Source organism: Hemiscyllium ocellatum, chromosome 2, assembly GCF_020745735.1.
Source record: "Hemiscyllium ocellatum isolate sHemOce1 chromosome 2, sHemOce1.pat.X.cur, whole genome shotgun sequence".
NCBI classification, from domain to species: domain Eukaryota; kingdom Metazoa; phylum Chordata; class Chondrichthyes; order Orectolobiformes; family Hemiscylliidae; genus Hemiscyllium; species Hemiscyllium ocellatum.
Genome location: NC_083402.1, coordinates 117,819,881 through 117,832,656, shown reverse-complemented (window position 1 = coordinate 117,832,656; position 12,776 = coordinate 117,819,881). Strand labels below are relative to the sequence as shown.

Below are 12,776 nucleotides of genomic sequence, written 5' to 3'. Positions count from 1 at the left end.
ACCAAGGATGGGGAAGCAAGGAAGTGGCCTTGAAAAACCACCAGCCTGTCCTTACCTCAATGCCACCCCTGTTCCTTTGTGGTGCAGTAGTAGTGTCCCTACCTTTTAGCCAGGAGGTCCCAGTTTAAAATCTGTAATAACATCTCTGACCAGATTATTTACAATGAAAGCTCTCTACAACACAGGGCAAACAGACATTGTTGAACTAAATGTGTTTCAGTCAACTGTTGACACTTTATATTTGTTTATTGCTTAAGGTTAATGCTAATCAGTGATAATGGCTCAAAATTGTCACGATATTGTATTACCATAAACACAATACAGTCCATAGGTTTTTAAAAAGTAAAGTTAATTTTATCACGAACACTAATGTTTTTTTTACACAAGGATTGCTCCAACCTTAATAAATTTCTGTCACTGAACAAGAAGAAAACAAACAGCTTTATATAAACACTAACACTGCATTGAAGACCAATTTGTTCAACTGCTTATCACAAACGTGTTTGCCATATGTAGCAAGGCAATTCATTTTGCGCAAAACGACACAATAGTGTGACTGTAATAAGATGTTAAGGTGAAGGTGGGTGATAGTGAACAAGTTTAGTAGAATCATGACAGGGACAGAGGCAAAATAATCCAAGGAAAAACAATTTCCTTGGAATAGGCGTACTTTTGTTCTTAAAAACATAAAAATCTTCACCTCGAAGGAAGGACTTGCAACATTTAAAATAATATGAAACAAAAAGAAATGTTGAATAGTACAGACAGAAGAAGCCATTCAATATGTATCAATTATGGAGTCATACAGCATGGAAACAGACCCTTTGGTCCAACAAGTCCATGCTGACCACGTTCCCAAAGCAAACTAGTCTCATATGCCCACATTTGACCCATATCCCTCTAAATTTTTCCTGTTCACATAATCATCCAAATGTCTTTAAAATGTTCTAACTGTATTACCATTTCCTCTGTCAGCTCATTCCACACACGAACCATTGTGTAAAAAAGCTGCTCATGTCCTTTTTAAATCTTTCTCCTCTCACCTTAAAAATATGCCCCTGTTTTGAAATCCCCCACCCTGGGAAAAAGACCCTTGTACTCACCTTATAGAGTCACAGATATGTACAGCACGGAAACAGACCCTTTGGTTCAATTAGTCCGTGCCTCCCATGATTTTATAAACCTTACTATGATCACTCCTAATCTCCTTTGGTCCAGTGAATAAAAGGCTTAGCCTATCTTTAGAACTCAAACCTTCCATTCCCAGCAACATCCTGGTAAATATTTTATGACACCTCCTCAAAAGATATAATTGTGCATTTTCTTTTGAAAGTAATCTGGTCAGTCTCACTTATTGGCTTTGTCCACCTTTGCCATCACTTTAAATCTGTTTCTTTTGACGATCAACCCTGGAAACAGACAATTTTTTTATTTATTCTATCTAAACCCTTCAATATGTTAAAGCCTCTCAATCAAAAAGCCTCTTACTCTTCTCTGTTAGGAGAAGAATCAGCCAGAATCGCATTTCTTGTGTTTTATATAGGTATAGCAGTACTCATAGCTTTTTTACTCTATAATAGGGTTGACCTATGACGAGAGGCTGAATAAGCTCTCTGGATTTGACAAAAATGAGTAATGGTCTCACTGAAACATTCAAGATTATGAAGGGGCTTGACACTCAGACAGTATTTCCATTGGCTGTGGAATCTAGATTGTGAACCTTTGGAATTTTCTACTTTAGAGAGTTTTAAACTTGCAATTATTGGATACGTTTAAAACCAAAGAGTCTTAGGGAATATGGGGAACAGGTGAGAAAGTGGAGCTGAAGCTCAGGATTAGCAATGATCATGATCGACAGACCACAGTCCACTCTTATTCCAACAGCTTACATTCTTATGCGCTAACCTTTTAAAACTTTAAGACATTTGGTTTGACAAAAAGTAAGCACCATCTCTTACCTGGTGCTGGAGGGTTTGTTGTCATTTCTGTTGAACATCCAAACTCTATACAAAAAAGGAGAAAAAGAAAGTGTTAACTAATTACCAAAAACAAATATTTGAAATGGAGTGCCAACTGAGAGGAAAGAATTGTGGAATCAACTGCAATGTCCTCCTTTCCTGCTCAAAATCAACCACAGATGACACTGAATGCACAGGTCATGCAAAAAATTTCCTAAAACGTGCAGATTTGATGGATTAGCAATGTAAAATGCAGGGTTGTAGGGACAGGGTTGGAGGGTGGGATGCTTTCCAAAGGGTTAGCATATACTCGATGGGCCAAATGGCCTGCTTCCACAATGTAGGGATTCTGTGCTTCTACGAATTTAAGTCGTGGCAGTAAATCAACACAGCTGTATGGTCCCATTTTTACCTCTGTAGTTATAACATTGCTTTCAAAGATTTAGCAACCAAGCAATAAATTGTCTAGCAAAAAAATGAAAGGAAACTTCAGCACTGGTACTTCAGAGTAAGTTTTGGGCCCTCTTGTGGTGCAGACGCAGTGTACCTATTAAGTTTGAAAATCTGCAAACAAACCTGAAAACAAAAAGAACTATTTTTTTTCAAAGCCATCACTTGGTTATAACCAACCTGAAGCTTACATGCAACTAACAATCCCATGGACATTTATATACTGCCTTTCATGAGCTCGGACATCACAAACCAGTTTAATGCTGTGGGATTGTATGCTATGCAGTTACTCATTTCAGTAAGAGAAAATCCAAAAAAAAAGTAATGATGTTGCTTTAGGAGTAGCTATTGCCTTGTATAATGGGGAGAACTGCCAGGTTCTTCATTAACATGGAATTTTTTACATCCCTAATTTTAGGTAGACAAGAAATCTCGATACCTTTTCAGTTTCACAATGTACAATCAGCAACAGCATCACAGATGGACTTACAAGTTTAATTCACCCGTGACACTGACACAGACTTAGTGGTTTCCAGAACAACTAAGAGAGGCTATTATATTTGGAGGATCACACATACTCTACTCATGACCTGATACAAGCAGCAAACTGGTAAACAGGAAAATCTGCGCTCACTTTTAATGTTCCGAGTTAACGTTTGATAATACTTTCCAATTTAAATAGTGTCGTAATTTCTGACCAGGTATCTTAGTTATGCACATTTACAATGTGCACAGCACCCAATTCCAGGGAAAAGAATTTAAAAGGATAAACAGAAAGACAGTTAAGCCATCTCATGCAATTTAATGACATGGTCTTCTAAGCACAAAGGATAATACATAATTTCTTCAAATTACTTTCCAACTGAGGTTTCCAGATGCTCAGATGCAGAACAATTCCAGATGAAACTATAATACAAATTAGAGTGCCGAACTTATATCTGGATGGAGCTATCAATGTTGATTGGCAAATAATTAAGACATTTGAGTTACAGTATTGGAGACTGGTTGCCAAAGCAAAATATTGCAAATGCCAGAAATCTGAAGGAAAAACAGAAAGCACTAGAAATGCTCAGCAGGTCAGGCAACATCTGCAGAGAGAGAACAGTTAACATTGAAAGTTAGGAGATCCAAGATGGCGGCGACTCAGCAAGTCTGAGTTTACAGAGCTCTTCCCAAAACCTGGGTGAAGTGAGTTACTCACCCCCACCACACTTACCAAACCACCCAAAAAAATTTTCTAACCTTAATTAGCTGCTTACTATTATATTTAAGCAGTTTAATATTAAGTGGATAATGAGTAAACCAAAGGGATCCCGCAGCTCTCAGAAAACAAAGACCCCTCCCCCACCCTCCTCTCCTCCGGCTGCAGCTGATGTAAAAACAGGCCTTGAAGAGATGATTGCCAGGCTGGAAACGACACTCGTCAATTTCATTGTAGAATCCAGACAGAGATGGAACTCACTCGAAGAAAAGCTACAAAAGCACAGCCAGGCTATTGAGGAATTACAGGGCCGAGTGGAGGGGGCAGAGCTAAAGGCCACGACCTCCGAGGCTGCAGCACAAACAGCTGCAGAACAGGTGCGAGCTCTGGAGCAGAGAGTCCGGGCCTTTGAAATCTACATGGATGACCTGGATAATAGAAATCGGAGAAAGAATATCCGTCTTCTGGGCCTCCCTGAACGAGAAGGGACAGTTAGCAGTATTTCTGGAGCGATGGCTGCCCCAGCTTTTAAACCTGGGGTCTGAAACTGATCGGGTAAGGGTGGAGTGGGCCTACTGGGTCGCAGTACGCGGATCTGGCCCAAACCAGCGCCCACGCCTGGTCCTGTTCCGGCTGCAGAGTTATAGGGAGAGGCAGATACTCCTGGATGCCTCCAGAAATCTTGGAAAGGATCCTAAAGCCATGATCCATGAAGGATCCAAGATTATGTTATTTCAGGACTTCTCCCCAGCTTTGGCACGAAGGAGGAAGGCGTTTGATGAGGTGAAGAAATGTCTAAGGAACTTAAATATTCAATACACCTTACGCTACCCAGCGACGTTATGCTTTAACCACGAAGGATCCGAGTATAATTTTAGATCACCCGAAGAGGCTAAGGAACTTTTAGACTCGTTTAAATAAATCGTAAGAGACAATTTATGTTGGCTTGCCTCTTCCACACTCCGTGGGGAGAAATGGATACTTTACTCTACTTTACTTTTGCTTCTGGGAGCAGGGTTGTCTTCCCTTGCTATTTTATGTTATTATACTTAACTGTAATTTGTTGGAGTTGTAATTTTATAGTTGTGTGTTTGTACGTGGCATTGATGCTATCAGATATACTCAGGTATGGGTGGGGAGGGGTGGGGGTGGGGCGCTCACTGTTAACTCTAGCTCGGTATTATATCTAAATCCTATTAAGGAGCGCCCGGGTCAAGGGTGGGACACTGTTTGGGAGAGGATATGGTGGACCTTTAGAAAGGAAGTAAGGCCCCCTGAGAACAAGGGGGAGGATCTCCATTCAAACATGTTTTTTTTTGTTCTTATTGTTTGGAAATAGTTTCCTTTTTATTATACTGTTATGAGTGTATTAGAGAACATTTTCTCTTGTTTGAAGGATGTAAGTGACTCAACTATACACTCTGGATAATTGTGGATTAGATTAGTAGTTAACTGAGTTTCATTGTTTTTCTTTCTTCTTTAGTATCATTCCTTTGAATTTTGATGATTATATATTTAAGATCTATTTTTATATTAATGTTTGTGCTTGAAAGTTCTGTTTATTTTTGTAAGTCTGTCAAAATATTAAATTTCTAATAAAAATATCTTTAAAAAAAACATTGAAAGTTAAACACAATTTCACATGGAAAAACTAAGAACTGTAGAAACGCAAACTAGCACCTTGCTTGTGAAACTCCAAACTTGAAAGAACTTGATCAGAAGCAAGCAAACTTATAGAGAAAATTAAATTTGGATCTACAGAACATGGACCAATCGTTAGCTTTGAGTCTCAGCTTGACAGTTTTTAAAAATTTCCTCAAGGTATTAATGTGTAAGGCAAAAGCGGGATATGGAGTTAGGTCAAAGTTCAGCTATGATCTGAAGGGTGAAGGGACATTTGGGACGATGCAGCTGGTCTACATCGAGTGGGATCTTACTTTCACACTTATTAAAAAGTGATTTTTTAAGGTTCTATATTTAACTCTGCCACTTTATTTATATTTCCTGGACACAGCCTTAAGAAAATTTTTTGAAAATTCACTCAGGGTACTGGAATCACAAACAATGCCTGTATCATCAATCATCTCTAGTGCTTGATGGGGAAATTCAAGTTAAGATGGTGCATCAATTGGAGGAGAGCAACATCAGCTTCTTGTGTTCTTCTAGGCGGTGGTGGCCAAAATTTTGGAGATGCTGTCAAAAAGTCCTTAGTGAGACTTTGCTAAATATTTAGTCAGATTTTTGATTTATAATAAAATCATGGGTTATGGGGACTGCAGATTGAAATATAGAGCTAAGATCACAATCAGATCAGCCATGATTTCATTGAACAATAGAGCACGCACTATGGACTGAAAGATCATTGCTTGCGCTTAGAACTTAAGAAAGCGGACACATCAGATAGTCAAGAGATTCTCTAACCACCAGTCTGCACAACATGTCACCTCACAATTCACCTTTATACAGGTAAATCAAACATAACCTGTGGAAAATATAACAGCAACACTCAGTGATACGGTGTCACCATACAGCATGGAAACAGACCTTTCAGCCCAACTTGTCGGTGCTGATCAGGCATCCCATTCTGACCCAGTCCCATCTGCCAACATTTGGCCCATACCCCTCTAAACCCTTCCTATTCATATCTTTGAAATGTTATAATTGTACACGTCTCCACCACTTCGATTAACAGCTTGTTCCACACATGCACCACCCTGTGCATGAAAAAGGTTACCCCTCAGATCCTTTTAAATTTTTTCCTCTTTTTAAACCAATGCCCTCTATCTTTAGATGAGATATTAAAGAGTTAATTTGCTCTGCTGACCTTCAGGAAATTGGCTGTCCCAGGGTAGGGTGGTATGTCTCTGTCTTACAGGTAGAATGTAAGGAATTTACATTCCCATCTCTTGCTAATCAGAGCCATTTGCACTATCATCCCCTATTCAGAATCGAGAAGGTCACTGCAGTTAAAAATCTGACCGCACCCTACAGTTACAAAAAAATACAATTTACAATATATCTAGCCATTAAGGGATAGTTTACATTACATTGTTTCTGGAGATGATCAAGTCACTGCATTGTCTTGAGAGGCATGTAACTGTGCGGGAGTGGCTGGGGATTATCTTGTGGGCATTACTGACTGTGATGTAAAGATTTTGTATCAAAGAAGGACTGTTCCTTTGTTCAGAGAGATCTTTGACATGGCTCTGCAAGCCGTGCAAAGCGTGTTAAAGGGTTCCTCCAGAAAGTTTATACCTGCTTATTAAAATTTTGGTTGCTCTCAGAAGTTGGTGTGTTGCAGCTGCAACAAGTGCGTAAGAATCTCAAGAAAAATAACCTAACGTTAGACAGCCCAACCTAGGGAAAAGACCTTTGCTATTCTCCTTATCCATAGCCGTCATGATTTTATAAATCTCTACAAGGTCACCCGTCATCCTCCGATAATCCGACTTCGGTTATCTAAAGAGTGCAATCCTAACAAATTAACAAACAGCAAGACTTTCCTGCCAGCAGTCTGCGCAAAAACAAAATTATTATACCGTTTACAAAAGAAAAGCAAATTGCAAGTTAAACTTACAACAGAATCCGTGCTGTTTGCAACTGGCAAAAGCTCAACAGTGAACGAGCAGCCAAAAGTGATGTTCAGTAAAAGAAGACATGCGTGGGCAAGTATAAAAGCAAAGAGACTGACCCATGGTGGAGTTGGGAAGATGCTGCTGGGCCCTGCTGTCACTGAGCTCAGGCGGGGAGAGCAGCATTCGAGAGGAATCGGGTGTCGCATCCGGGACGGCTGACGTCACAACGCGAGGCGCCGGCGGGGACATTTACGTCACCGCGTCCCCAGGGGGTGGAAGAATTACGTCAGCGCGTCCAGAAGGCTAGGCTTCCCTCCTCGAGAGAGAGTACGCCTGAGGCTAATTCAAGGAGGGGACAAATAACCACAAAATTAACCGGCTGCCTCGCCCGCCGTCTTCCTCACGTATACTACATAGACCTACCGAGTGACTCCTCTCTATGTCCACGGTTTTTTTGTCCGACTTATTGTTTATCTCCTGTCATTCGGCCAAAGATGATTTGAAAATGACCAGGCCGCCCGCCCGTTGGGCAGCCTTCTTGACGCTCGCACGCGACATGCCCCGGATGCGGCGCACTGACGTCACCAGATCGCTTCGCGCAGGCGCGGAGCTATCAGCTGGAGAGGACTGGGGCTTCAAAATTGCAAGTTAGAGAGAAGGAGCTGCACTTTGGCGATTGTGTCCATTAAATCTCCCGGAGTTACCAACCCTTTAAGATTGTCCTGGTGTCTACATATTTTATGCATTAACCTAGACTCCTTTGCGAGAAATGAATGAGGCACATCCTAGAAAGGGTAAAAAATGAGGTCTGCAGATGCTGGAGATCACAGTTGAAAATGTGTTGCTGGTTAAAGCGCAGCAGGTTAGGCAGCATCCAAGGAACAGGAAATTCGACGTTTCGGGCATAAGTCCTTCATCAGGAATCCTAGAAAGGGCAGGAACACCGGGTTCTGAGGAAGGGTCACTGGACCCGAAACGTAAACTTTGATTTCTCTTCACAGCTCTTCCAGCAGTTTCTGTTTTTGTTTCAGATTTACAGCATCGGCAGTTCTTTCGATTTTTATTCAGTAATAACGCTTCCTTTGTGGTACACTTTTATTGAGAATACAAATATTGAGGAGTTGGAGATGCCAGTGTTGGACTAGGGTGTACAAAGTTAAAAGTCACACGACATCAGGTTATAGTCCAACAGATTTATTTTAAAGCACTAGCTTTTGGAGCGCTGCTCCTTCATCAGGTGGTTGGCCCTAGCAACTACCTGATGAAGGAGGAGTGCCTCGAAAGCTAGTGCTTCCAAATATACCTGTTGGACTATAACCTGGTGTTGTGTGATTTTAAACAAATATTGAGGTGGAGGAAAGGGCTAATTGGCGAGTCGTGGTGGGCTGCAGCATCTCATGTGCTGGTCTTCAATGATATACCTAATAGGTGTCAAACTTAGAGGGTTCTAAACACCGTTCTACGATAGATTTTTTAAAAAATCAATCTGTTCAGTGATGAGAGTATACACCGTAGACCCCAGACTCTCTGGTTCAGAAGATGGGATAGTACCAGTGTGCCACAAGAACCCCTCCTGTGCTACTAGAAGTAATGAAGACAATGCACTGGTGCTAACCATCTCTTGTGTTAATGACTGGCAGTTAGGGACATAAGAATTTGAACCAATGAAATACGAAGTTTATCTACCATGTAAGAGTTATTACATGAGCAATCTATGTCACTGCTCATCAAAATAGGTGCGTGCTCTTTTCTATTGTTCACTATACAGTAGATTTGTGAGGTCTGTGGGGCCTGCTTGGTGTCCTGAGTACAGGAAAACAATTGATTGGTCCAACCAGAAGAGGTTGTTGTCTTGAAGATGAAATAGTTAATTTAGCAACTAATTACAGGCTATACTGATTTGAAAAGCATTGTGATGGAGACTGAGGGAGCCTGGAATTTAGGTCTTACTGCTCTGAGATCCAAGTCTGTTTTGCCAGTACCATAACATGTAGTGTTTAAGGCACATCTCAGTATTAACCCTTTCAACACACATCTCTCCCTGAGACTTCTTTTCCATTATAGAATTATATTCACCATTACCTCATCTTCCATCCTACCTCTGACTTCACAAGTTCAGGCTGGTGTGAAACAAGGCAGCTTCATAACCCACTATATTCAAAAGCATTACTCCTCTTAATCTGACGTAGGTCAATGACCTACAAAATGTACATAACTTAAGACCTGACAGCCTTTCTGTTTTCCAGTAACCATACAATGATTGTATTTGGTAGAATCTGGGAGAGAGAAGTTCCACAGGCTAGCAACTAGGTTTAGCTTTTAAAAGCCTAAATTCAAATGAATGAAGGAACAGCTTAAAGTAGATGGGGTAATTATTTCATTAGCTCCTTCGAAAGATTTTATCCTGAATCTGCTGGGTTACTGTCATCTGCTGTTCCTCAACTAGAAGATAATGCCTACTCCGTTTCTATCGTGGATTCTTATATCGCTAAGCAGGCCAGTGTTTAACTCTCAGATCTTTGAGCACAAAGTGCAGGACATCATGAGGTAGTAGTTCTTTCCTTCTCTATTGCTGTTCTGTTCAAATGATGTGTCGATAATCAACAAGCTCAAACAAATCAAAGCAACTTGAAGTGGACAAAAAATTTTAAAAAGGACAATTTATATGTCCAAATCCTGCTAAAGAAATCTTGTTGGAGGATTAAGGCAAACTATTAAAAGAAGTTGAAAAGATGATCAAAGGGGAAAAGAGGGACACATGGGCAACAGTGGCTGAAGCTTTACTTCAGTAGCACAAAGTATAAAAAGTTAAGTATTAAGTGAGAACGAGAGAAGCAGTGAACAGGTTTATAGCTGAGAATAATTATATGAAAAAGGAAGAGGACTTGAAATTATGTAATTTACACAACTGCTGGATGTCTTAATGTGCCTCACAGCCAATTACACACTTGTGGATTGGAGCCACTGTTGTAACAATTTGCACATAGAAAGTTCCCATGATCAGGAACATGATAACATTCAGATAATCTATTTGTGTGATGTTTGAAGGTATAAACTTTGGCACAAGGGACACCTCCCCAATGGTTCTTTGACAAAAATAAGTCACGTGATCTTTTACAAAATAAAAACCAAAAAAACTGCAGATGTTGTAAATTAGAAACAAAAACAAAAGTTGCTGGAAAAGCTCAGCAGGTCTGGCAGCATATGTGCAGAGAAATCAAAGTTAATGTTTTGGGTCAGATGACCTTTCCTTTGATTAACTTTGACTTCTATTCAACAGATGCTGACAGACTGACATGATCTTTTACATTCACTGAGGAACACATTAATATGAGATCCCAACATTACCATGTGGGAGTGCCAGTCTTTACTTTTGTGTTCAACTCTGAAGTGAGACTTGAGCCTAAAACCTTCTAACTCAAAAGCAAGAGTACAGCAACTCGGCCATAAGAGTCAACCATCTAAATTATCACTCAATTCAACTTCTTATAGGGATTACATTTGATTATGTTGTTGACCATCAGCACTACATTAAAGGTGCTCTACAAAATGATAACGTTCTTATAACTCTATTTTTTAGATTACTTACAGTGTGGAAACAGGCCGTTTGGCCCAACAAGTACACACTGACCCGGCGAAGCGCAACCCACCCAGAACCATTTTCCCCTGCCCCTGACACTACAGGCAATTTAACATGGCCAATTCACCTAACCTGCACATTTTTTTTGGACTGTGGGAGGAAACCGGAGCACCCGGAGGAAACCCATGCAGACACAGGGAGAATGTGCAAACTCCACACAATCAGTCACCTGAGGCGGGAATTGAACCCAGGTCTCTGGCGTTGTGAGGCAGTAGTGCCAACCACTGTGCCACCGTGCCACCTAATGATAAGAAAGTTAGCATTAAGGCACTTTACCTGAATGCTCATAGCATTCGTAACAAAGCAGATGAACTAATGGCACAATGGCAAAAAAACCATAATGGGAGTTATGTACAGGCCTCCTAACAGTGGTCAGGACCAGGGGCGCAACATGTACCGGGAAATAGAGAAGGCATGTCAGAAAGGCAAGGTCATGGTGATCATGGGAGACTTCAATATGCAGGTGGACTGGGTAAATAATATTGCCAGTGAATCCAAAGAAAGGGAATTCATGGAATGCTTACAGGATGGCTTTTTGGAACAGCTTGTCTTGGAGCCCACAAGAGAGCAGGCTATTCTGGACCTAGTGCTATGTAATGAACCAGACATTATGAAAAATCTTAAAGTAAGGGAACACTTAGGAAGCAGCGATTATAATATGGTAGAGTTCAGTCTGCAATTTGAAAGAGAGAAGGCAAAATCGGATGTAATGGTGTTACAGTTAAATAAAGGTAATTATGACGGCATGAGAGAGGAACTGACGAAAATAGACTGGAAGCAGAGCCTAGCGGGGAAGACAGTAGAGCAAAAATGGCAAGAGTTTGTGGGTATAATTGAGGACACTGTACAGAGGTTCATCCCCAAGAAAAGAAAGATTATCCAGGTTGGTTTGGGGGGGGGGGGGGGGGGGGGGTGGGATTAGACAGCCATGGCTGACAAAGGAAGTCAGGAAGTGTATTAAAGAAAAAGAGAGATCCTATAAAGTGGCGAAGAGCACTGGGAAATCAGAAGATTGGGAAGGCTACAAAAACAAACAGAGGATAACACAGAGAGAAATAAGGAAGGAGAGGATCAAATATGAAGGTAGGCTAGCCAGTAATATTAAAAATGATAGTAAACATTTCTTTCAATACATAAGAAACAAACAACAGGCAAAAGTAGACATTGGGCCACTTCAAACTGATGCTGGAAGCCTAGTGATGGGAGATAAGGAAATAGCAGGAGAACTTAATAAGTACTTTGCATCGGTCTTCACAGTGGAAGACATGAGTAATATCCCAACAATTAAAGGGAGCCGGGGGCTGAGTTGAGTATGGTTGCCATTACAAAAGAGAAAGTACTAGAAAAGCTAAAAGGTCTTAAAATTGATAAATCTCCTGGCCCTGATGGGCTACATCCTAGAGTTCTGAGGGAGGTGGCTGAGGAAATAGCGGAGGCGTTGATTGAGATCTTTCAAAAATCACTGGAGTCAGGGAAAGTTCCAGATGATTGGAAGATCGCTGTTGTAACCCCCTTGTTCAAGAAAGGATCAAGACAAAAGATGAAAAATTATAGGCCAATTAGCCTAACCTCGATTGTTGGTAAAATTCTAGAATCCATCATTAAGGTTGAGGTTTCTAAATTCTTGGAAGAGCAGGGTCGGATTAGAACAAGTCAACATGGATTTAGTAAGGGGAGGTCGTGTCTGACAAATCGATTGGAATTCTTTGAAGAGGTGACAAGTAGGTTAGACCAGGGAAACCCAGTGAATGTGGCCTATCTAGACTTCCAAAAGGCCTTTGATAAGGTGCCACATGAGAGGCTGCTGAGCAAGGTGAGGACCAATGGTGTTTGAGGTGAGTTACTGGTATGAATTGAGGATTGGCTGTCTGACAGAAGGCAGAGAGTTGGGATAAAAGGTTCTTTTTCGGAATGGCAGCCAGTGACAAGCGGTGTCCCGCGGGGTTCAGTGT

The 12,776-nt window shown here is 40.9% G+C and overlaps 1 protein-coding gene across 8 annotated transcripts in view; it reads right to left on the bottom strand.

The window, feature by feature from the left end:
* The window catches only part of inip (ints3 and nabp interacting protein), a 72,887-nt gene extending 65,142 nt beyond the window's left edge, over nucleotides 1-7,745 (bottom strand). For 2 of the 8 annotated variants that reach the window (XM_060845738.1, XM_060845759.1), the window contains exons 1-2: nucleotides 7,608-7,745; nucleotides 1,959-2,003 (exon numbers count right to left, since the gene is read on the bottom strand). In XM_060845738.1, the coding sequence (XP_060701721.1) occupies nucleotides 1,959-1,996 (38 nt within the window). In that variant the 5' untranslated portion in view covers nucleotides 1,997-2,003; nucleotides 7,608-7,745. The other 6 variants (XM_060845721.1, XM_060845730.1, XM_060845751.1 and 3 more) reach the window with 4 other exon arrangements.
* Between the last annotated feature and the right edge of the window lie 5,031 nt (nucleotides 7,746-12,776).